This window comes from Phocoena sinus, chromosome 9, assembly GCF_008692025.1.
Source record: "Phocoena sinus isolate mPhoSin1 chromosome 9, mPhoSin1.pri, whole genome shotgun sequence".
In the NCBI taxonomy this organism is placed as follows: Eukaryota; Metazoa; Chordata; class Mammalia; order Artiodactyla; family Phocoenidae; genus Phocoena; species Phocoena sinus.
The window spans coordinates 72,308,393-72,333,476 of record NC_045771.1 but is presented as its reverse complement, the minus strand read 5'-3'; the positions used below and the strand labels follow the sequence as shown (position 1 = coordinate 72,333,476).

At 37.5% G+C, this 25,084-nt stretch overlaps 1 protein-coding gene across 5 annotated transcripts in view; it reads right to left on the bottom strand.

The window, feature by feature from the left end:
* Positions 1-228: 228 nt before the first annotated feature.
* HDAC9 (histone deacetylase 9) overlaps positions 229-25,084 on the bottom strand; it is an 825,073-nt gene continuing 800,217 nt past the window's right edge. For all 5 annotated transcript variants that reach the window (XM_032642337.1, XM_032642308.1, XM_032642307.1 and 2 more), the window contains one exon: positions 229-4,419. In XM_032642337.1, the coding sequence (XP_032498228.1) occupies positions 4,380-4,419 (40 nt within the window). In that variant the 3' untranslated portion in view covers positions 229-4,379. The remainder of the gene's footprint in view (positions 4,420-25,084) is intronic.

Below are 25,084 nucleotides of genomic sequence, written 5' to 3'. Positions count from 1 at the left end.
TCCCTGGTGGCGCAGTGGTTGAGAGTCTGCCTGCTGATGCAGAGGACACGGGTTCGTGCCCCAGTCCGGGAAGACCCCACATGGCGCGGAGCGGCTGGGCCCGTGAGCCATGGCCGCTGGGCCTGCTCGTCCGGAGCCTGTGCTCCACAACGGAAGAGGCCACAACAGTGAGAGGCCCACTTATAGCAAAAAAAAAAAAAAAAAAAAAAAAAAAAATTTATACTCTGGTCACATGACAATCGTGCCGTGCTTCATGAAGCATTGATGGAGTAAAAGCAAGTTGGTAGGAGGCAGGGGCTATGATTTTCAATGTAAATATGACCAGGAAAGAAGCCACACATAGGCACTTACATATTTTAGTGAGGGTGTTGATGAAGGTGATGTAATACTTACGATCCTTCATTAAAAAGGCAGTGAATAGTACAAAATACTGCTGGAGACCAAAATATACTTGTGTCCTTTGTGAACACAAGACACATTTGATGATGATCGTGACCATGCTGATGATCAGTTTTGAAGACAACAATAAAATGCCTTCATTTCTTAGCATACATCATCTGGTTTTCATTTCTTTTGGAGGTGAAAATGCCCTCTTTATGGAATGGTTGAACAGGTGTGTTGCTTCCTACATCTTCTTTTCTTTTTTGTTTTCTTCTCTTTTCTCAGTAAGTCAAGTGATTTCATTCCTGAAGCAGGAAAAGAATGTTAAGATAGATGCTGCTAGAAGTGACAATGTCCAACTCTTGACAGAGTGATTATTTCAAGCTCCGAATGAATCACTTTTAAGACAGAAAACTTTGGCTTGTTTGTTTTTGTGGTTATTAGGCATTTAATACTTCCACTGAGACAAACTGAGAGTAAACTTTCTAAAGATCAACAGTAAAAAATATTTAAATAAATTGTCTTAAACATAAATGCTAGGACAAAAAATAAGTATAAAAGTGCTGATTGGAGAGAAAATTTCTCCCAGGAGAACTTCCACTGATCATTTTATTTTACTTCCATATGGAATCTGTAAAGAAACCTAGTAAATCCACAAAGCTATGAGAATGACCTTTGGAAATAGGACAGTACTGAATTGTTGGGCAAGACCAGCCCTATAGTTTCTGAAATGTTCCTGTGAGGAGATGTTGTCCTGCTTTTAAATCTACCATGTTGCCAGTGAGAGGTGTGGGAGAATTTTGCAAAGCGTTACAGTCAAAACTGAAGGCAAGATTTCAGTTCCTACAATTGATAATGGAAATGCGATTTACAATAGTTTTTCATAAGTATCTCTGTTTTCTCCAAAAGCTGACTTCTGTCTCCACTGTTGTTGTAAATTTGTTAAAATATTTTAAAATGTTTCATCTCAAGATGTTCTCATTTACTAAGCAATGATTAAATAGCCTCTATTACCATTTGAGGTCCATTTTACTTACTATTTAATAAAACTGTCTGGTTTTCAATGTAATATACAACCCCAGATTGTACTATATAACAGAAAATTTTCTTACGTTTTCTTTTTGGACTTATTATCCAATCTTATTAAAGTCCTGGCATTGTTTAGTTATAGAGTTCTCAAAAACCTTTATTTTTATTCCTCATATATGAGTTATTATGAGATTGTGAGAAAGCCTATGTGATTATCCTTCAAAGCATGGATCAGAAAGAGAGATATTATTGGTAATGCTTAAAGAGGAGTTTTTCTAACAGACTCTTACAGGGAACTATTGTGAGCAATAAAAATTAAATGTATAAGTGAAGAAAACTATACCAAGTGAAACTACCCTTTTAAAAAGTACTGTTCTATTTCAAAAGAAGTGTTGATATTCTCCAAAAGCCTCCATTCTGTCCCTGAGGGCCACATTACATCTTGTAACGATATAATCAAAAAGCGCTGGCATTCTGTTCTTACAACTACATTCAGCTGTGATTAATCCTCTCCATAGTTTATCTGTCTCTGTATGTATCCTAAAGACTCTAACTGCAACCAATTGGGTACCATATCACTTGGAAGGATGTGTGATTAACTCATTAATGTGTCATATTTTAAATCTAAATAACCTTGGAGATGTCCTACTGATTTGGCTTTATCAGATTGATGGCTATGCCTAAGTATGTGGTAAAATAACTGCAGGAAACTTCAGTAAATTAGTATGTTTGCATTATACTGTTTCATTTTCTTATTCAAAATCTAAAAACTATCTGGGAGGACTGAGAGGAATAATGGAGAATTGTAATTATTGATTTTAAATAATTAAATAAAAAGTTGATTTTAAAAAGTCACAATTATGTTTCCACTTACCGTATGTTATAGCTTTCCTTTTTAAAGGGTGGGGGTTGTCTTCTGTTTTTAAGCCTTTGGTTTCCTTAAGTAAAATCTCCTCAAGTAATTACAGCAAAAACAACAAGAGCTAGCAAATATGATTGGCATGAATTTCTCTAAAAATCTCATGGAAAAAATTCATTACTATTGTGAATCTAGATTGACCTTACCCTTATGCAATGAAAGTAATTTTTTAACTAATACTGAGTTACATTCCATTTCAGATTTCCTATTTCAAAGGGTGTCTCAAATTTCTAAGATGTTAAACCAAGTATTGAGCCATTTTTGTATATGTAATAAAAGTCTTTAAAATTAAAATGGTAATCCTAAAAAAACCAAATGCATGAAAAATATGGTCTGACTGTATAACAAAAGGGAGTTATATAATTGTACTTGAGTGAAATCTTTCATCTTTGATTTACAGGTTGGAGTCCTCTTTAACTAAAACCATATTGTCCCATATCTTTCATATCATGGCCTTCCCTAAAACCTTGTTTTAATTAAGGTTTCTTTCAGATTTTTGAATAAAAGCATGACAATCTTCACTTATGGCTTTAATATATCCTTTGAGTTAGGAAAATATATAAAAAGAAACATCAACTCTTTTGAAAGCATTGTCAGATATTAAATACTGCGAGGTATTCTATATCAATGTCTTTAGGTGTCTGAGTTATACATTGAAATAGAAGTTGGAGAGGTAAGGGGATAACCTACTTATATTTAGTAAGTTGCTTTTAATCTCAGAAATAAATGTCCTATATTTTTAGCCTTTAACACTAAGGCAACATGTGTAAAGGTTAAAGTTCGTGTTGTTTTTTTCACGTGAAGGCACAACTTCAAGGATAACTCAATTCAAGGTGACTTCAAATAAGCAATGCCTTCATTAACACATTTCAAAGATCTAGAAAATTCAGTAACATTGTTTAAGCCCTCAATGGTTTTACAGCTAAAAGAACACATCAGACCAAGCAGCTGTGTTAACCTGGGAAGCAAGAAAATAAACTGAGTCCTCAAAGCTCCTGAGTAATTGGGGAGATTATGGGTAATCCTCGTCTTTTTTTTTTGTAGGAAGGAAGGATGAAAGGCAAGAAGAAAGGAAGTGATGGAAAGCAGAAAAATAAAAGTGAGAGAATAAGTTCTTGATAGATTTGGAACAAATTAAGATGGCCTTTGAAAAGTTATGCACTTTTCAAAGACACTGAAAATCCTCCATGGAACATATGCTCAGAGCTACTGTCACCAGAGCAAGGGATGTATGAGGGAGGAAGGAGACTTCATCCTAAATCAACTGCAAATCTCCTGTGTGTGAGAACACAGAGAGGGATGTTAGGGAAACAGGGTAATTTTTCTCAAAAAATGTGATATAAAATATTGCACCATTACATAAAATGTGTGAGGTTACTTTGGCATTGGACTTTGAGATACACTGTGGTTTATTCCACTGAAAAAAGCCTCATCCTCGTTCCTCCATCTTGGACTCTTCCTAGCAAGAGTTGAACCATATGTTAAAACAAAGGCCAAAAACAAACAAAACAAAACAAAAAAAAAAACCCCGTGATCTGTCGGGAATTGCTATCCTTTCATAGCTGAAAGCAAATCCTGTAAACAATTTAAGACTGTGTGACGAAAAAGTTCCCAATAAAAAAACTGATCAGAATGTCAGGAATGAGATTTCTCAGGTTTTGCCCAAAATTTCGCTGGCTGTCATACCATCTGTAATTAACAGTATCTAACGTTGTACTGGGTGTTTCTAGTTCATACTTTGGGCCTGGGAGTGGGTCACCCAGCATATTAAAAGCACTCTGGGAGCAGTTTCTTCCAATCGTGGTTTATTGTAACTTTAGAATCATAGCGGTTACTTTTAAGGAATCTTTAATGCCCTTTCAAGTCCATCCAAAGAACAAGTGAAGCTGCTGTTCAGAATTTTGTGCCCAGTGTTTATGTTCCATGGAATCTGTGCCACCCAGGCAGCAGACAAGACATGTCTGAGGGTGCTGGGGTGGCGGGGGGATATGCAATGATGTCACACACAGGAAATATCGGGGGTGGGGAAGGCTGGGGAGGACTTGGCGCTTCACAAGGCTGGCTCCTCTTCCATAGGCTCGCCAGCAGTTCTGTAAAAATAAACAGGCAATCAGAATACAGCATAAGAGTACACAATGACATTGTAGATTTTCATGCATAATCAAAGCTGATTTTTCAGCTCTCTCTGATGTTTATTTGTGTTATTCCGTTATCCATAAATAGACTTTCTTTCCTAGGAAGTATAAACAAATGTCAAGTGGAAAAACATTTTCGATCCAAGCAATCATTGGAAATGTTCCTGTTTATATTAAAACATGTCAGAATATTTTATAACTCTAGATTCCAAAATGTACATGTTTTGTGTCTAGTACAGTCCAATAATTTATTGAAAAAATTAACTATGATATTTTATTTTAGGAGCAATTACAGTGATTTCCTATGGAACCAGTTTGCTAACGAGAGCAAAGGACCCAGCTAGCTTCTGGAGGAGACTCACCAGGGCTCTGGTTTTTTTGCTTCTGTTCTTTCATAACTGGATTGGCTGCCTGCCGGAGACATTTCAAATCAAATTCTGAATCTGATTAGCAAATCACTGCTACAGACCCAACGTTTTTACAAGAAACGCACTATGGTAGTGTGTAAATAGTTTTTATTCGGCATCATCTGAGGGGTGTTCTGCTCTGGCAAAACCAAAACTAATTGCTTGAAAATTTATACTTGAGATTTAGCCTTAATTTAGTAACACTCTGAGGGTGTTTTAAGGCAAACTTTTAGAATGATTTTTAATTTAGTCAAAAGGACAAATTGTAGCAGGAATCCAAATGCTTGAGGTAGCTGGATTGCTGATGGAAGAACGCTGGGGTTTGAGATGCCGGGAGAATTGAGTATGAGTCTGGGCTCTGCGATTTGCTAATGTTGCAACTGCGAATGTTGTAACTATACTTCTGTGAAGCTGTGGTTTCATGTTTAAAACCCGTGAGGAAAAAAGATGTTCCTTACAGAATTAGTGAAGGTTAAAAAAAATAAAGGAGATGAAATGGACTTCTAAACAATACACACTATGAGGCAGTAGTTATTTAACTCTGGATTTGTCCCCTCATCATCTAACATATGTATAAAACTGTGTTGAATGGTACACAGGTACAGAGTTATGCCTGTGCTACCATAAGGAAATGCAATATTGGGAAGATAGTTCTCTCTGGGTGGTGGAATAATAGGTAGGTGGTTTAAATTTTCTTTTTCATACTGTTTTTCTACTTGCCAGTATTCTATAATGAATTACTTTTCTCTTAGAACAAACTGCTATATCTAGAACACTGTTGTTAATGAAGAAAAATGAACAATTTAGCCATGTTATTTTATAGATATATAAAGAAAAAACCAAGACTTCTGTGTATCTACAAATAAGGTAGTTGCCATTTTAATTTAGCATTTTTATAATAAATTTAAAACACTGAAAGATTTTATCCATGGAACAGTAATAAAAAAGATTTTAATGCATCCTCTAAAGAATGAGAAATATTAGGTATTCATTATTTAACATTACTAAAAGGAGAGAGTTCCAAATGAGTCCATGTGGAATACTTAAAAAAAAATTCTTAGGAAGTTATAGCCTGTCCAACAGTATACTGGATAAGGAGGTTGTGAGAAAGTGTTTAGAGCTGCTATATAAGATAAAAGCTATTTAAATGAGTCATACTCTATTAAAATCTTTCCAAACTAAAATTATCAGCATTCCCACAAGAAAAATTTTAAATTAAGGAAAACATTTAAGTAACTAAACTGATTTATACGTAAACATGCAAACTTATTTACATTTGAGAATATGTGGATTATACAGGTATAGAATCCTCAAACTAGATACTCCAATGGAGACTGAATTCTCCTATTTACTTTTTCCAAACTTTATTGAGATACAATCGGCATATAACATTGTATAAGTTTAAGGCAATGTGACGATTTGATACACATATATATTGTGAAATGTTTACCACAATAATATATCCTTCACTTCCCGTAACTACCATTTTTGTTGTTACGATGAGAACATTTAAGATTTACTCTCATAGAAAATTTTGAGTATACAATACAGTATTGTTAGCTGTAGTAATCATGCTGTATATCAGATGGATATACATCTGGAAGCTTGTACCTTTTGACCAACATCATTCCATCTCCTCTATCTCCCAGCCCCTGTTAACCATCAATCTACTGTTTCTATGAGTTCAACAACTGTTTTTCCAGTTTTATTGTAAATAATTGACAAACCTCACTGTATCAGTTTAAGGTGTACAGCATGATAGTCTGACTTACATGTATTGTGAAATGATTACCACAATAGGTTTAGTTAACATCCATCATCTCATATAGAGAGTTCAATGTTTTTAGATTTCACGTATAAGTGAGATCATATTGTATTTCTCTTTCTCTGTCTCAGCATAATGCTCTCAAGTTTCACCCACGTTGAGCCTTCTTTTTCATGGCTGAATAATGTTCTGTTGTATGTATATACCACATTTTCTTTGTCGATTCATCTGTCACTGGACGCCGAGGTGGTTTCCTTGTCTTGGCTATTGTAACTAGTGCTGCAGTGCACATGAGCGTGCAGATACCTCTTCAAGATAGTGATTTTGTTTTCTTTGGATATATACCCAGAAGTGGGATTATTGGATCACATGGTAGTTCTGCTTTTACTTTCTTGAGGAACCTCCATACTGTTTTCCATAGCAGCTGCATCAATTCACATTCCCATCAACAGTGCAAATAGATCGCTTTCTCCGTACCCTCACTAATTTGTTATCTCTTGTCTTTTTGATGCAAGCTGTTTTAGCACATGTGAAGTGATATCTCGGTGTGGTTTTGCTTTGCATTTCCCTGATGATTAGTGATGTTGAGAACCTTCCCATGTACCTGTTGGCTATTTGTATGTCTTCTTTAGAAAAATATCTATTCTGGTCCTTTTCCTATTTTTTTTTTTTTTTTTTGCGGTATGCGGGCCTCTCACTGCTGTGGCCTGCCCCGCTGCGGAGCACAGGCTCCAGACGCGCAGGCCCAGCAGCCACGGCTCACGGGCCCAGCCGCTCTGCGGCATGTGGGATCCTCCCGAACCGGGGCACGAACCCGCATCCCCTGCATCGGCAGGCAGACTCCCAACCACTGCGCCACCAGGGAAGCCCCCCTTTTCCTATTTTTAAATTAAGTTAATTTATTCACTTATTTATTGCTATTGAATTGTATGAGCTCCATATATACTTTGGATATTAACCCCTTATCAGATATATGGTTTGCAAATATTTTCTTGTATTTCATAGGTTGCCTTTTCACTTTGTTGATTCTTTGGCTGTGCAAAAGTTTTTAGTTTGATGTCATTGCACTTGCTTTTATTTTTTAATAAATTTAGTTATTTATTATTATTTTTAATTTTTGGCCGTGTTGGGTCTTCGTTGCTGCACGCGGACCTTCTCCAGTTGCGGCAAGCAGGGGCTACTCTCTGTTGCGGTGCACGGGCCTCTCACTGTGGTGGCCTCCCCTGTTGCGGAGAGTGGGCTCCAGGCATGCGGGCCTCAGCAGTTGTGGCTCACGGGCTCCAGAGCGCAGGCTCAGCAGTTGAGGCGCACGGGCCCAGTTGCTCCACAGCATGTGGAATCGTCCCGGACCAGGGCTCGAACCTGTATCCCCTGCATTGGCAGGTGGATTCTTAACGACTGTGCCACCAGGGAAGCCGCAGCACTTGCTTATTTGTGCCTTTGTTGCTTTTTCTTTTGTTGTCATATCCAAAAAATTAATTGTGAAGACCAAAGTCAAGGAGCTTTTTTTCTTTGTTTTCTTCTAAGAGTTTTATAGTTTCAATTCTTACATTTAAGCTCTTAATACATTTCCAGTTAATTTTTGTGAGTGGTATAAGGTAGGGGTCCAGTTTCTTTCTTTTGCATATGAATAAATGTCCAGTTTTCCCAACACCATTTATCAAAGAGATTATTGTTAGCCCATTGAGTATTCTTGACTCCCTTGTCAAATATTAGTTGACAATATATGTGAGGGTTTATTTCTGGGCTCTCAATTCTGTTCCATTGGTCTATGTGTCTGTTTTTATGCCAATGCCATACTCTTGATTACTACAGCTTTGTAATATTTGAACTAAGGATGTGTGAAGCCTCCAGCTTTGTTCTTGCTCAAGATTGCTATGGCTATTCAGGGTCTTTGGTAATCCCACTGAATTTTAGGATTTTTTTTCTATTTCTGTGAAAAATGCCATTGGAATTCTGAGAGGGATTGCATTGAACCTATCAGTGACTTTGAATAGTGTGGATGTTTTAACAATATTAACTCTTCTGATACATGAATGTGGACTGTCTTTCCATTTATTTGTGTCTTCTTCAATTTGTTTCATCAGATCTTACTGTTTTTGGTATATAGATCTTAGTTTTTATCCTGAAAGTTTACTGAATTCATTTATTATTACTAGCCATTTTTTTTTTTTGGTGGAGTCTTTAGGATTTTTTACATACAAGTACAGGATCATGTTAAGAAACCCTTGTCTTATTTCTCATCTTACAGGGAAATCTTTCAGCTTCTTACTGTTGAGTATGAATGATGTTAGCTGTGGGTTTGTCATATATGGCTTCTATTATGTTGAAGTATGTTCCTTCTATACCCAATTTGGTTGAGAGTTTTTATTATGAAAGAATGTTGAATTTTGTCTGCTGCTTTTTATGCATCTATTGAAAAGACAATGATTTTTATCTTTTATTTCATTAATGTGGTGTATCACATTCATTGATTTGCATATGTTGAACCACCCTCGCTCCCAGGGATAAATCCCACTTGCTCATGGTGTATGATCCTTTTAATGTGCTGTTGAAATTGGTTTGCTAGTATTTTGCTGAGGATTATTGTATCTATGTTCATCAGGGATATTGGCCTATAGTTTTCTTTTCTTGCAGTATCCTTATCTAGCTTTGGTATCAGGGTAGTGGCTGCATAAAATGAGTTTAGGAGTGATAGATTCCCTAAATCAGTAAATCAGATATTCAGATACAAATGATGAGTCCCTGGTCAGGGAACTAAGATCCCACATGCTGTGGGACAACTAAGCCTGTGCGCCACAAGTGCCGCAACTACTGAGCCTGCACGCCACACCTAGAGAGCCTGTGTGCCACAAACTGCAGAGCTCAAGCGCTCTGGAACCCACGTGCCACAACTAGAGAGAAGCCCATGTGCTACAACTAGAGAAAAGCCCGCGCATCTCAATGAAGAGCCCATATGCCACAACTAAGACCTGATGCAGCCAAAAAAAAAAAGCAAACAGAAACAGATGACCAGAAAGCAGGATTGTCACTTGCCCCAAGTCCCATGGTGAGTCTGGGAGGTGGGACCTTGTGAAAAGGCAGCTATGACAGGTAATGTCTCTCAGATACCAGTTTTTGGGTGGGGAGTGAGGGCGGGCTTTCAATTTTTTGGATGAGTTTGAGAACTGGTGTTAATTCTTCTTTAAATGTTTCGAAGAATTCACCAGTGAAACCATCTGGGACTGGGCTTTTCTTTTTGGAGAGGTTTTGGTTTACTGATCCAATCTTCTTACTCATTATTGGTATGTTCAGATTTTCTATTTTTTCATGTTTAGTCTTGGTAGGTTGTATGCTTCTAGGAACTTACTCATTTCTTATAGGTTGTCCAATTTGTTGGCATATAATTGTTCATAGTAGTCTCTTGTGATGGTTTGTATTTGTGTGGTATCAGCTATAATGTCTTCTCTTTCATTTATAATTTTATTTATTTGAGTCCTCTCTCTTTTTTTCTTGGTAAGTCTAAAGGTTTGTCAATTTTTAAAATCTTTTTAAAAAACCAACTGTTAGTTTTGTTGATCTTTTCTATTGCTTTTCTATTATCTATTTCATTTCTTTCTGCTCTGATTTTTGTTATCCTAACTTTGGGGTTAGTTTGTTATTCATTTTCTAGTTCCTTAAGCTGTAAAGTTAGGTTGTTTATTAGAGGGTTTTTTTTAATGTATGCATTTATTGCTCTAAATTTGCCTCAGCACTGCTTTTGCTGCATCCCATGTTTTGTTATGCTGTGTGTCCATTTTTGTGTGTTTCAAGATAACTTTTGATTCTCTTTGATTTCCTCTTTGATCCATTAGTTATACAGGAATGTGTTGTTTAGTTTCCACACATTTGTGAATTTTCCAATTTTCCTTCTGTTACTGATTTCTAATTTCACACCACTGTGGTCATCAAAGATACTTAGTATGATTTCACTCTTTTAAAATTCGCTAAGACTTGTTCTGTGACCTAACATATGACCTATCCTAGAGAATGTTCTGTGTGCACTTGAGAGGAATAGGTATTTTCCTGCTGTTGCATGGAATGTTCTGTATATGCCTGTTAGGTCTATCTGATATAAAGTATAATCCAGTCCAATGTTTCCTTATTGATTTTCTGCCTGGATAATCTATCCATTGTAGAAAGTGTGGTATTCAAGTTCCCTACTATTATTGTACTATTATCTATATTATTCCCTTCAGATCTGTTAGTATTTGCTTAATGTATTTAGATGCTCGGATGTTGGGTGTATATGTGTTTAAAATTATCATATCCTCTTAATGAATTGATCCCTTTATCACCACATAATGACCTTCTTTGTTTCTTGTTACAGTTTAGACTTAAAGTCTATTTTTTTCCAGATATAAGTATAGCTACTCCTGCTCTATTTTGTTTTCTATTTGCATGGAATATCCATTTCCATACCTTCACTTGGAGCCATTTTCACTTAAAATAATTATTGATAGTTAGCAACTTACTATTGCCACTTTGTTAATTGTTTTCTTGCTGTTTTGTACTTACTTTGTTCATTTCTTCCTCTCTTAATGTCTTCCTTTTAAACTGATGACTTTCCATAGTGGTATGCTTTAATTCCCTTCTCTTTATCTCTACCTATCTACCATAGGTTCTTTTTTATTTTTTTAAATCAATTTATTTATTTAGTTTTGGCTGCATTGGGTCTTCATTGCTACTCGCGGGCTTTCTCCAGTTGCAGCGAGTGGGGGCCACTCTTTGTTGCAGTGCACGGGCTTCTCATCACAGTGGCTTCTCTTGTTGCAGAGCACAGGCTCTAGGCTCACGGGCTTCAGTAGTTGTAGCATGTGGGCTCAGTAGTTGTGGCTTGTGGGCTCTAGAGCCCAGGCTCAGTAGTTGTGGTGCATGGGCTTAGTTGCTCAGCAGCGTGTGGGATCTTCCCGGACCAGGGCTTGAACCCGTGTCCCCTGCATTTGCAGGGGGATTCTTAACCACTGCGCCACCAGGAAGTCCTACCATAGGTTTTTGCTTTGTGGTTACCCCGAGGCTTACTTGAAACATATAATAGATATAACAGTCTAATTTTAAGCTGACAACAACTTAACTTTAATTGCATACAAAACTCTACCCTTTTACTCCTCCTGTCTATAGTATTTTTTTTAACATCTTTATTGGGGTATAATTGCTTTACAATGGTGTGTTATAGTTTGTTTTTTTAAATTTTATTTATTTATTTATTTTTGGCTGTGTTGGGTCTTCGTTTCTGTGCGAGGGCTTTCTCTAGTTGTGGTGAGCGGGGGCCACTCTTCATTGCAGCGCACAGGTCTCTCACTGTCGCGGGCTCTCTTGTTGCGGAGCACAAGCTCCAGACACGCAGGCTCAGTAGTTGTGGCTCATGGGCCTAGTTGCTCCGCGGTATGTGGGATCTTCTCAGACCAGGGCTCGAACCTGTGTCCCCTGCATCGGCAGGCAGATTTTCAACCACTGCGCCACCAGGGAAGCCCTATAGTTTGTTTTTGATGTCATGATTTTTTTTTTAATATTGTGTATCCATGAACAAATTACTGTAGCTGTAGCTATTTAAAATACTTCTGTCCTTTAACCTTTATCCTAGAGTTAAGTGTTTAACACATCACCATATTATATACTATTAGAGTATTCTGAATCTGACTATATACTTACCTTTGCCAGTGTGTTGTACATTTTCATATGTTTTCATGTTAGTAGTTATCATACTTTCTTTTCAGCTTGAAGGACTCCTTTCAGCACTTATTGTAAGGAAAGTCTTGTGATGAACTACTTCAACTTTTTTTGTTTGTTTGGGAAAGTCTTTTTATCTCACCTTAATTTCTAAAGGAAAACCTTGCCAGGTAAAGTAGTCCGGTTGGCAGTTTTTTTCTTTCAGCACTTTGAATATATCATCCTACTCTCTTCTGGCAGGTCTTTGTGTGGGGATAGAGGCTCAGTTCTCCTGTTCTACCGTCTTGGTGTTGATACTCCCTCCATCTGAATTCTCCTACTTCTAACCCAAAGCCACAGCAAGATGATCTTCCTCCCACATCCAGGACTCAATTGTGGCTGGAATTTCAGAGGCAGTGGTAAGTGTCTGTGCATTCTCCAGACATCCATCTTAGGCTTTGAGGAGGTAAGCAGAGTGTCTTTAGCACAAACCATTCACTGCAAAATGGAACTTCTCTTCAAACATGGGGACTTTCAGGTACAATATAAAGCTTTCCATCAGATGCTTCTCTTTGCTTTCCTCCCCTCAAAGTCATTTCATATTAACCACTTCTTTGGAAAATAGTTAATTAACTGCTGCTACATTCTAATGAAACAAATACACATAACCAGCCAAATCTCTCAGTGTCTTGCAACACAGAAGTTTTATTACTAGTATAGCAAGTTGGAAAATATCCTGGATTTCAAGGTAGATTTCACAAGGTAGATGTATTTAGGTCCCAACTCTGCCATTTTTAAAATTTAACTTTGAGCAAGTCATCGTCCCTAGATTCTCAGTTTTCTCTTTAAAACTGAAATAATAATCCATGACCTGCTTTCTGGGTGTTCTCATATCCATAGTTCTCAGTGGATTTAGTATTATCTTTACTTAATCCCTGTCCCTAGGTAACTGTTAAATGTCTACATATTTTTTTAAGTTAATTTAAGAAGTTATCTTCATGAAACACTTAGAAAGTGAACTGGTCAGGGATGACCCTTTAATGGCTGTTTTGGGTGAAAGAGAAGCAGTACTCTTGAAATGTGGGGGGCTCCCCACTTCAATCATTTATAGACAGATACCAAGGTTATCTTGATTAACAAAAACACAGCTCTGGAAAGGGCGGGGTGAAGGGGAGAGATAATCTTCAATATTTGGATTTAATTCCTTTTGCAATTAGGTGAGGTAGAGACATAGGAAGGTCAGGAATAAATGTAAAATAAAACATTCAAAGATAAATAGTACAATAGTTCAGCTGACTGAAAGACACAAACTTCTACTATAGCAAGTAGAAGTGAACATAGATGGTCCTTTATTGATGAAGGGCAAAGATTTCATATATTAAGGGAAGGATCAGTTAGGTCCAGAAGTCATAGTAGTTTAGATAATTTGCAAAAATAAAAAGCAGAAAGAAAGAATTTGAGATAAGATATAACATAAAATTATATTCTTGTATTTTCCCTTAAAGGGATATTTCATTTCCTATGATTTTTAAAGCAGTATCTGTTAATTTATATTAATAATGCTATTATTATTTTTTATTTTATTTTTTTTGCGGTACGCCAGCCTCTCACTGTTGTGGACTCTCCCGTTGTGGAGCACAGGCTCCGGACGTGCAGGCTCAGCGGCCATGGCTCACGGGCCCAGCTGCTCTGCGGCACATGGGATCTTCCTGGACCGGGGCACGAACCCGTGTCCCCTGCATCGGCAGGCAGACTCTCAACCACTGAGCCACCAGGGAAGCCCAACAACATTATTTTTAAAGACACATTTCCTCTTGGTTTATTGATTTAATTTAATCCCTATACTTTCGCAAGCAATCTAATTCCTATTTGTTTGTTTTTTCAGTGAAAACATTTTAATTTTTAGTATTGATTATTTTCTAGTTTCATAGGTTCACAGAGGGGAATTTTTTTTGAATTTTATTTATTTTATTTTATACAGCAGGTTCTTTTATCCATTATATATATATTAGTGTATATATGTCAATCCAAATCTCCCAGTTCATCCCACCACCACCCCACACCCCCACTGCTTTCCCCCCTTGGTGTCCATACGTTTGTCCTCTACATCTGTATCTCAATTTCTGCCCTGCAAACCGGTTCATCTGTATCATTTTTCTAGGTTACACATATATGCATTAATATATGATATTTGTTTTTCACTTTCTTACTTCACTCTGTATGACAGTCTCTAGATTCATCCATGCCTCTATAAATGACCCAATTTCGTTCCTTTTTATGGCTGAGTAATAGTCCATTGTATATATGTACCACATCTTCTTTATCCAGTCATCTGTTGATGGGCATTTAGGTTGCTTCCATGACCTGGCTATTGTAAATAGTGCTGCAATGAATATTGGGGTGCATGTGTCTTTTTAAATTATGGTTTTCTCTGGATATATGACCAGGAGTGGGATTGCTGGGTCATATGGTAATTCTATTTTTAATTTTTTAAGGAATCTCCATACTCTCCTCCATAGTGGCTGTATCAATTTACATTCCCATCAACAGTGCAAGAGGGTTCCCTTTGGTCCACACCTTCTCCAACATTTGTTGTTTGTAGATTTTCTGATGATGCCCATTCTGACTGGTGTGAGGTGATACCTCATTGTAGTTTTGATTTGCATTTCTCTAATAGTGATGTTGAGCAGCTTTTCATGTGCTTCTTGGCCATCTGTATGTCTTCTTTGGAGAAATGTCTCTTTAGGTCTGCCCATTTTTGGATTGGCTTGTTTGTTTTTTTAATGTTGAGCCACATGAGCTGTTTATACATTTTGGAGATTAATCCTTTGTCCGTTGATTCATTTGCAAATATTTTCTCCCATTGTGAGGGTTGTCTTTTTGTCTTGTTTGTAGTTTCCTTTGCTTTGCAAAAGCTTTTAAGTTTCATTAGGTCCCATTTGTTTATTTTTGGTTTTACTTCCATTACTCTAGGAGGTGGATCAAAAAAGATCTTGCTGGGATTTATGTCAAAGAGTGTTCTTCCTATGTTTTCCTGTACGAGTTTGATAGTGTCCGGTCTTACGTTTCGGTCTCTAATCCATTTTGAGTTTATTTCTGTGTATGGTGTTAGGGCATGTTCTGATTTCATTCTTTTACATGTAGCTGTCCAGTTTTCCCAGCACCACTTATTGAAGAGACTGTCTTTTCTCCATTGTATATCCTTGCCTCCTTTGTCATAGATTAGTTGGCCATAGGTGTGTGGGTTTATCTCTGGGCTTTCTATCCTGTTCCATTGATCTATATTTCTGTTTTTGTGCCAGTATCATATTGTCTTGATTACTGTAGCTTTCTAGTATAGTCTGAAGTGAGGGAGTCTGATTCCTCCAGCTCCGTTTTTTTCCCTCAAGACTGCTTTGGCTATTCGGGTTCTTTTGTGTCTACATACAAATTTTAAGGTTTTTTTGTTCTAGTTCTGTAAACAATGCCGTTGGTAATTTGATAGGGATTGCATTGAATCTGTAGATTGCTTTGGGTAGTATAGTCATTTTCACAATATTGATTCTTCCAATCCAAGAACATGGTATATCTCTCCATCTGTTGGTATCACCTTTAATTTCTTTCATCAGTGTCTTATAGTTTTCTGCATACAGGTCTTTTGTCTCCCTAGGTAGGTTTATTCCTAGGTATTTTATTCTTTTTGTTGCAGTGGCAAATGGGAGTGTTTCCTTAATTTCTCTTTCAGATTTTTCATCATTAGTGTATAGGAATGCAAGAGATTTCTGTGCATTAATTTTGTATCCTGCAACTTTACCAAATTCATTGATTAGCTCTAGTAGTTTTCTGGTGGCATCTTTAGGATTCTGTATATATAGTATCATGTCATCTGCAAACAGTGACAGTTTTGCTTCTTCTTTTCCAATTTGTATTCCTTTTATTTCTTTTTCTTCTCTGACTGCCGTGGCTAGGACTTCCAAAACTATGTTGAATAATAGTGGTGAGAGTGGATATCCTTGTCTTGTTCCTGGTCTTAGAGGAAATGCTTTCAGTTTTTCACCATTGAGAATGATGTTTGCTGGGGGTTTGTTTTATATGGCCTTTATTATGTTGAGGTAGGTTCCCTCTATGCCCACTTTCTGGAGAGTTTTTATCATAAGTGGGTGTTGAATTTTGTCAACAGCTTTTTCTGCATCTATTGAGATGATCATATGGTTTTTATTCTTCAGTTTGTTAATATGGTGTATCACACTGATTGATTTGCATATATTGAAGAATCCTTGCATCCCTGGGATAAATCCCACTTGATCATGGTGTATGAGTCTTTTAATGTGTTGTTGGATTCTGTTTGCTAGTATTTTGTTGAGGATTTTTGCATCTATATTCATCAAGTGATACTGGTCTGTAATTTTCTTTTTTTGTAGTAACTTTGTCTGGTTTTGGTATCAGGGTGATGGTGGCCTCACAGAATGAGTTTTCCTCCACAATTTTTTGGAAGAGTTTGAGAAGGATAGGTGTTAGCTTGTGTCTAAATGTTTGATAGAATTCACCTGTGAAGCCATCTGGTCCTGGACTTTGTTGGAAGATTTTTAATCACAATTTCAATTTCATTACTTGTGATTGGTCTGTTCATATTTTCTATTTCTTCCTGGTTCAGTCTTGGAAGGTTATACCTTTCTAAGAATTTGTCCATTTCTTCCAGGTTGTCCATTTTATTGGCATAGAGTTGCTTGTAGTAATCTCTCATGATGCTTTGTATTTCTGTGGTGTCTGTTGTAACTTCTTTTTCATTTCTTATTTTATTGATGTGAGTCCTCTCCCTCTTTGTCTTGATGAGTCTGGCTAATGGTTTATCAATTTTGTTTATCTTCTCAAACAACCAGCTTTTAGTTTTAATGATCTTTGCCATTGTTTTCTTTGTTTCTATTTCATGTATTTCTACTCTGATCTTTATGATTTCTTTCCTTCTGCTAACATTGGGTTTTGTTTGTTCTACTTTCTCTAGTTCCTTTAGGTGTAAGGTTAGATTGTTTTAGATTTTTCTTGTTTCTTCAGGTAGGCTTGTATTGCTATAAACTTCCCTCTTAGAACTGCTTTTGTTGCATCCCATGGGTTTTGGATGGTCGTGTTTTCATTGTTATTTGTCTCTAGGTATTTTTTGATTTCCTCTTTGACTTTTTCTGTGATCTCTTGGTTATTTAGTAACGTGTTGTTTAGCCTCCATATGTTTGTGTTTTTTACGGTTTTTTTCCCGTAACTGATTTCTAATCTCATAGTGTTGTGGTCAGAAAAGGTGCTTGATACAATTTCAGTTTTCTTAAATTTACTGAGGCTTGATTTGTGACCCATGATGTGATCTACCCTGGAGAATGTTCCGTGCACACTTGAGAAGAAAGTGTAATCTGCTGTTTTTGGATGGAATGTCCTATAAGTATCAATTAAATCTATCTGGCCTATTGTGTCATTTAAAGCTTGTGTTTCCTTATTAATTTTCTGTTTGGATGATCTGTCCACTGGTGTAAGTGAGGTGTTAAATCCCCCACTATTATTGTGTTACTGTCGATTTCCTCTTTTATCGGTGTTAGCAGTTGCTTTGTGGATTTAGGTGCTATGTTGGGTGCATATATATTTATAATTGTTATATCTTCTTCTTGGATTAATCACTTGATCATTATGTAGTGTCCTTCCTTGTCTCTTGTAACATTCTTTAAAGTCTATTTTATCTGATATCAGTATTGCTACTCCAGCTTTCTTTTGATTTCCATTTGCATGGAATAACTTTTTCTGTCCCCTCACTTTCAGTCTGTATGTGTCCCTACAAGAGGTGGGTCTCTTGTAGACAGCATATATATGGGTCTTGTTTTTGTATCCATTCAGTGAGCCTGTGTCTTTTGGTTGGAGCATTTAATCCATTCACATTTAAGGTAATTATTGATATGTATGTTCCTATTACCATTTTCTTAATTGTTTTGGGTTTGTTTGTGTAGGTCCTTTTCTTCTCTTTTGTTTCCCACTTAGAGATGTTCCTTTAGCATTTGTTGTAGAGCTGTTTTGGTGGTGCTGAATTCTGTTAGCTTTTGCTTGTCTGTAAAGCTTTTGATTTCTCTGTCGAATCTGAATGAGCTCCTTGTGGGTGATCTTGGTTGTGGGTTCTTCCCTTTCATCACTTTAAATATGTCATGCCACTCCCTTCTGGCTTGTAGAGTTTCTGCTGAGAAATCAGCTGTTAACCTTATGGGTTTTCCTTTGTATGTTATTTGTTGTTTTTCTCTTGCTGCTTTTAGTAAGTTTTCTTTGCCTTTGATTTTTTTCAATTTGATTACTATGTGTCTCGGTGTGTTTCTCCTTGGGTTTATCCTGTATGGGACTCTCTGTGCTTTCTGGACTTGTGTGGCTATTTCCTTTCCCATGTTAGGGAAGTTTTCCAATATAATCTCTTCACATATTTTCTCGGGTCCTTTCTCTCTCTCTTCTCCTTCTGTGATCCCTATAATGCGAATGTTGTTGCATTTAATGTTGTCCCAGAGGTCTCTTAGGCTGTCTTCATTTCTTTTCATTCTTTTTTCTTCTGTTCTGCAGCAGTGAATTCAACCATTCTGTCTTCCAGGTCACTTATCCGTTCTTCTGCCTCAGTTATTCTGCTATTGGTTCCTTCTAGTGTAGTTTTCATTTCAGTTATTGTATTGTTCATTTCTGTTTGTTTGTTCTTTAATTCTTCTTAGGTCTTTGTTAAACATTTCTTGCATCTTCTCGATCTTTGCCTCCATTCTTTTTCCGAGGTCCTGGATCCTCTTCACTGTCATTATTCTGAATTCTTTTTCTGGAAGGTTGCCTATCTCCACTTCATTTAATTATTTTTCTGGGGTTTTACCTTGTTACTTCATCTGGTATATAGGCATCTGCGTTTTCATCTTGTCTGTCATTCTGTGAATGTGGTTTTTGTTCCACAGGCTGCAGGATTGTAGTTCTTCTTGCTTCTGCTGTCTGCTCTCTGGTGGATGAGACTATCTAAGAGGCTTGATGGGAGGGACTGGTGGTGGGTAGAGCTGGCTGTTGCTCTGGTGGGCAGAGCTCAGTAAAACTTAAATCTGTTTGTCTGCTGATGGGTGGGGCTGGGTTCCTTCCCTGTTGGTTGTTTGGCCTGAGGTTACCCAACACTGGAGCCTACCTGGGCTCTTTGGTGGGGCTAATGACAGACTCTGGGAGGGCTCACCCCAAGGAGTACTTCCCAGAACTTCTGATGCCAGTGTTCTTTTCCTCACGGTGAGAGACAGCCACCCCTGGCCTCTGCAGGAGACCCTCCAACGCTAGCAGGTACGTCTGGTTCAGTCTCCTATGGGGTCACTGCTCCTTCCCCTAGGTCCCGATGCACACACTACTTTGTGTGTGCCCTACAAGAGTGTAGTCTCTGTTTCCCCCAGTCCCGTCAAATTCTTGCAGTCAAATCCTGCTAGCCTTCAAGGTCTGATTCTCTAGGAATTCCTCCTCCTGTTGCTGGACCCCTAGGTTGGAAAGCCTAAAGTGGGCCTCAGAACCTTCAGTCCAGTGGGTGGACTTCTGTGGTACAAGTGTTCTCCAGTTTGTGAGTCACCCCCCCCAGCAGTTTTGGATTTGATTTTATTGTGATTGAGCCCCTCCTACTGTCTCATTGTGGCTTCTCCTTTGTCTTTGGATGTGGAGTATCTTTTTTGGTGAGTTCCAGTGTCTTCCTGTTGATGATTGTTCAGCAGTTAGATGTGATTCTGGTCCTCTCGCGAGAGGGAGGCAACAGAGAGCTAATTCCTGTTATGTATGTTATCTGTTCATAGGGTGTTCTTTAAAGCTATATGTTATTGTTTTATGAGCATGTATTTTTATTTTATCTTTATACACACATGTATCATTTCTGTTGCTTACTTCTCTCACCCAGTAGTGTAGTTAGTTATTACATAAACATCACTGTAAGCAGTTATGTTTATCTAGTCTGTAGTGGCCAAGTGCTACATGTCATCTCCTCCATGGTGTACCTTCACCCCATTGTAACCATTTGTTCTTCCCATAATGCACACTGGGTTTGACTCCTTCTCTCTACCCACCACGAAGAAGCGGTAGTGAACTTCTTAGTACATGTCTTCTAATTACTCTAGATGAGAATATCTTCAATATACATTCCTGGGAGCAAGATTACCAGGTTATATGTTTTGTGTATACTAAAAATGGTAGTAAACTGCTTTTCAGTTTGCTGCCATAGTTTACCTGCCCACAGTAAACTGTTTTTCAGAATGCTGCCATAGTTTACCTTCCCACAGCTATGAGAGCTCCAGAGCCCCACATCTCCACCAATGCTGGCATTCCCCGGATTACTGAAGTTTTCATTGATTGAAGAAATAATTACTGAGTGTCTGTGATGCACCCTGGCTGTGTTCTAGGTAGTTGAAATATAGGGAGACAGTATACAGTATAACAGATGGACCTGATCTAAGTTTGTCCAAGAAGAGGAAGTGTATTTGATATGAGATCTAAAAGGTAAGTTGGAAGACAATGGGAAGGCCAGTGAAGGGTCAGTGAGAAGAGAAGGAAGACAAGCTAAGTATTCCAAACAGAAGGAAGGGAGGGTATGTTCCAAGAAGACCTGATCTGGACATAAATATGGCTCTTTGGAGAAAATTCGAAAGCACAATGGACTATCACTACATACCCACTAGAAAGGCTAAATCTATAAGGACCAATTATACAAAGTGCAGGTGAGGATACAAAACTGTCATTCATTGATGGTGGGAATGAAAAATGGTATGGCCATTTTGGAAAGCAGTTTGGAATTTTTTTTTTTATAAAGTAAGACATACGACTTTCCTATAACTTGGCAACTCCACTCCTCGGTGTACATTAAAGAAAATTGAGTGCTTGTGTTCACAAAGTAAAAACCTGTATAAAAGAGTTAGGTTCCTCCAAAAATTAAAAATAGAATTACCATATGATCCAGAAATTCCACTTGTGGGTATATATGCAAGATAACTCAAAATAGGATCTTGAAGAGATAATTTCACATTTATAGTCATCGAAGCATCAATAGCCAAGAGGTGGAGGCAACCTAGATGTCCATTGTCAGAGGAATGGATAAAGAAATGCGGTATACACATACAATGAAATATTAGCCATAAAAAAGGTAGAAATTTTGTCACATGCTACAACAGGATAAGCCTTGACAAAAAACGTTCTACCAAATGAAGTAAGCCAGTCACAAAAAGGCAAATACTGTATGATTCCACTTATTTGATGTATCTGAAGTACTCAAACTCTTAGAAAGTAGAATGGTGGTTGCCAGGAGCTGGGGGGAGGGGAAAATGGAAGTTGTTTAATAGTGTGTCAGTTTTGCAAGACAAAGAAGTCCTAGAGATGTGTTGCATGACAATGGGCATATAGTTAACACTGCTGTACTGTACACTTAAAAATGGTTCAGATGGTAAATGTTATGTGTTTTTTCCACAATGACAAAACTTCATAGCAGCTTTATTCGCAATAGCCCTTAATGGTAGAAGATCTGAATAGCCATTTTTCCAAAGAAGACATATAGATGACCAAAAGGTACATGTAAAGATGCTCAACATCTCTAATCATCAGGGAAATGCAAGTCAGAACTATGTACCTATGGTCAATTAATCTACAACAAAGGAGGCAAGACTATATAATTGAGGAAAGACAGACTCTCCAATAAATGGTGCTGGGAAAAGTGTAAAAAAAAATGAAATTAGAACATTCTTTAACACCATACACAAAAATAAACTCAAAATGGATTAAAGACCTAAATGTAAGACTGAACACTATAAAACTCTTACAGGAAAACACAGGCAGAACACTCTGACATAAATCCCAGCAAGATCTTTTTTGATCCACCTACTAGAGTAATGGAAATGAAAACAAAAATAAACAAATGGGACCTAATTAAATTCAAAAGCTTTTGCACAGCAAAGGAAACCATAAACAAAAGACAACCCTCACAATGGGAGAAAATATTTGCAGACAATGTGACTGACAAGGGATTAGTCTCCAAAATTTACAAACAGCTCATGAGGCTCAATATCAAAAAAAACCTCCAAACAACCCAATCCAAAAATGGGCAGAAAACCTAAATAGACATTTCTCCAAAGAATACATACAGATGGCCAAGAGGCCCATGAAAAGATGCTCAACATCACGAATTATTAGAGCAATACAAATCAAAACTACAATAAGATATCACCTCACACCAGTCAGTACGGCCATTATCAAAAAGTCTACAAGGAATAAATGCTGGAGAGGGTGTGGAGAAAAGGGAACCTTCCTACACTGCTGTTGTTGGGAATGTAAATTGGTGCAGCCACTATGGAGAACAGTATGGAGGTTCCTTAAAAAACTAAAAATAGAGCTACCATGTTATCCAGCAATCCCACTCCTGGGGATATATCTGGAGAAAACCATACTTCGAAAAGATACATGCACCCCAATGTTCACTGCAGCACTATTTACAATAGCCAAGACATGGAAGCAACCGAATGTCCATCAACAAAAGAATGTATAAAGCAGATGTACATATATACAATGAAATGTTACTCAGCCATAAAAAAGAATGAAATAGTGCCATTTGCAGCAACATGGATGGACCTGGAGATTATCATAGTAAGTGAAGTAAGTCAGACAGAAAGACAAATATCATATGATATCACTTATAGTGGAATCTAAAAAATGATACAAATGAACTAATTTACAATACAGAAACAGACATACTTCAGGAATGAACTTATGGTTACTGGGGGGGGAAGCAGGGGCAGAGGGAGGGATAGACAGGGAGTTTGGGAATGACATGTACACACTGCTATATTTAAAATAAATAATCAACAAGGACCTACTGTATAGCACAGGGAACTCTACTCAATATTCTGTAATCACCTAAATGGGAAAAGAGCTTGAAAAGCAATAGATACATTTATATGTATAACTGAATCACTTTGCTGTGTATCTAAAACTAACACAATATTAACTATACTCCAATATAAAATTAAAAACAAATAGATCGTTTGCTCAAGCTATTTTTTGTATCTTGGATGCCTTTGTTCTTATTTACTGCTTGAAATCCTCCATTTTTCTACCCTGGCTCAGTGATCTGTTCCCCAGTTCTTGGCCTATGTTAGGTCTTCTTTTATTCTGGAGCTCGGTCTATCAAATGACCTATCATTTACACTTAGTTGGTCGTTCATGTCTGATCCTGTGGTAGGAAGAATGACAGCCCCCAAAGATGTCCATGTCCTAATCCCTGGAAATTGTGAACGTTACCTGGTGTAGCCAAACTGACTTTGTAGATATGATTAAGGTTAAGGACCTTGAGATAGAGAAATGATCCTGGTGAGTCCAATCTAATCATATGAGTCCTTACAAGCAGAGAAACTTTCCTGGTTTTAAGCCAGTTTTCCCAGCTTTTTTCTTTCAGTCAGAGAGAGATAAAGAGATGTGACTGAAGAAAGGTCAGAGAGATGTAAAGTTGCTGGCTTTGAAGACAGAGGAAGGGGGTCATGAACCAAGGAATGCAGGCAGCCTCTAGAAACTGGGAAAGGCAAGGAAACAGTTTCTTCCCTAGAGCCTCCAGAAAGGAAAAGATCTTGCCAACCTCTATATTTTAGCCCAGAGACTTGTCACCCTTCTGACCTTTTTTGTCATTTTGAGCCACGAAGTAATTTTTTGGTTAAGATAGCAATAGAAAACTAATACAATCAAGTATGTGGATATTTTGAAGATTCCACGGAAGCTTTGTGACCTTGACTCCCAACACTTTGTCTGGCACATAAAAACGAATCAGAAAATGTTTAAAGAATAAATGAACCGGAGTTTCTCCCTCCTCATTCTGCAAGTCGCGGAATAATCCTGTCATCTGTCAGCATCACTCCCATAGCCCCTCCACCTCACCCGAGGCAATTCCTTTCTCCATTCAGACACTTTGCTTTCCCTTCCCACCTTTATCACCTTTATCCTCAGTCAATCGATCTTTATGCTATGAGTACTATGGATTCTGGTTAGCCAACATATCTGAAAATGGACCCTGTCGATTAGTACTATGGAAGAAAAAATGTAAAATACACATTTTGAAAACTCTTATGAAAGATAAAAACACTGATTCCCTCAGAAAACATAGTACATAGAGACAAGGAGACAAAGAAACTTCAGGTATCATTACAAATTGTTCTGTTACCATTTTAACAATGTCTTGTTGTCTGTCTTGTACTCATTCATTCAATAAGTATTTGTTTATTACCTACAATGTATTAGGTATTGTGAAAGTTCTTTAAGTCAGCTAACCACAGCTTAGTTAACTGAATCAATTTATTGCTTAGTGATTATTTATCAATCTCTTATTTTTAATGACTATACTATTGATTTAACCTATGAACAGTTAAACATATAGCTGCCCAGGTACAGCCTCTCTATTTCTAATATTATAGATCCCTGGATGATGAACAATGTATTAATGGAGGGAAAGAAAAGAGCAAACTGAGGAAGCGGGAAAAAGATAGAAAAAAATAACAAAAGCCAACCTTAATATTGAGTACTTACTCTGTGTCAAGTGTTATGTTAAATTCTTAAGATGTATTGTCTCATTTCATCCTCAAAACTCTCTGAAATTTTCCCTTCATTTTAAAGACAAAGAAAGTAAAGCCCAGAGAGATAAGTAACTTGCCACTGATCAACAATTATTAAGATGGAGGTGGGATCTGAACCTCGGCAAGCTGATTCCAGAGTCACGACCTACTCTTCCTCTGTGGTGGTAAGAAGACAGGCCTGAAAGATGAGGATGATG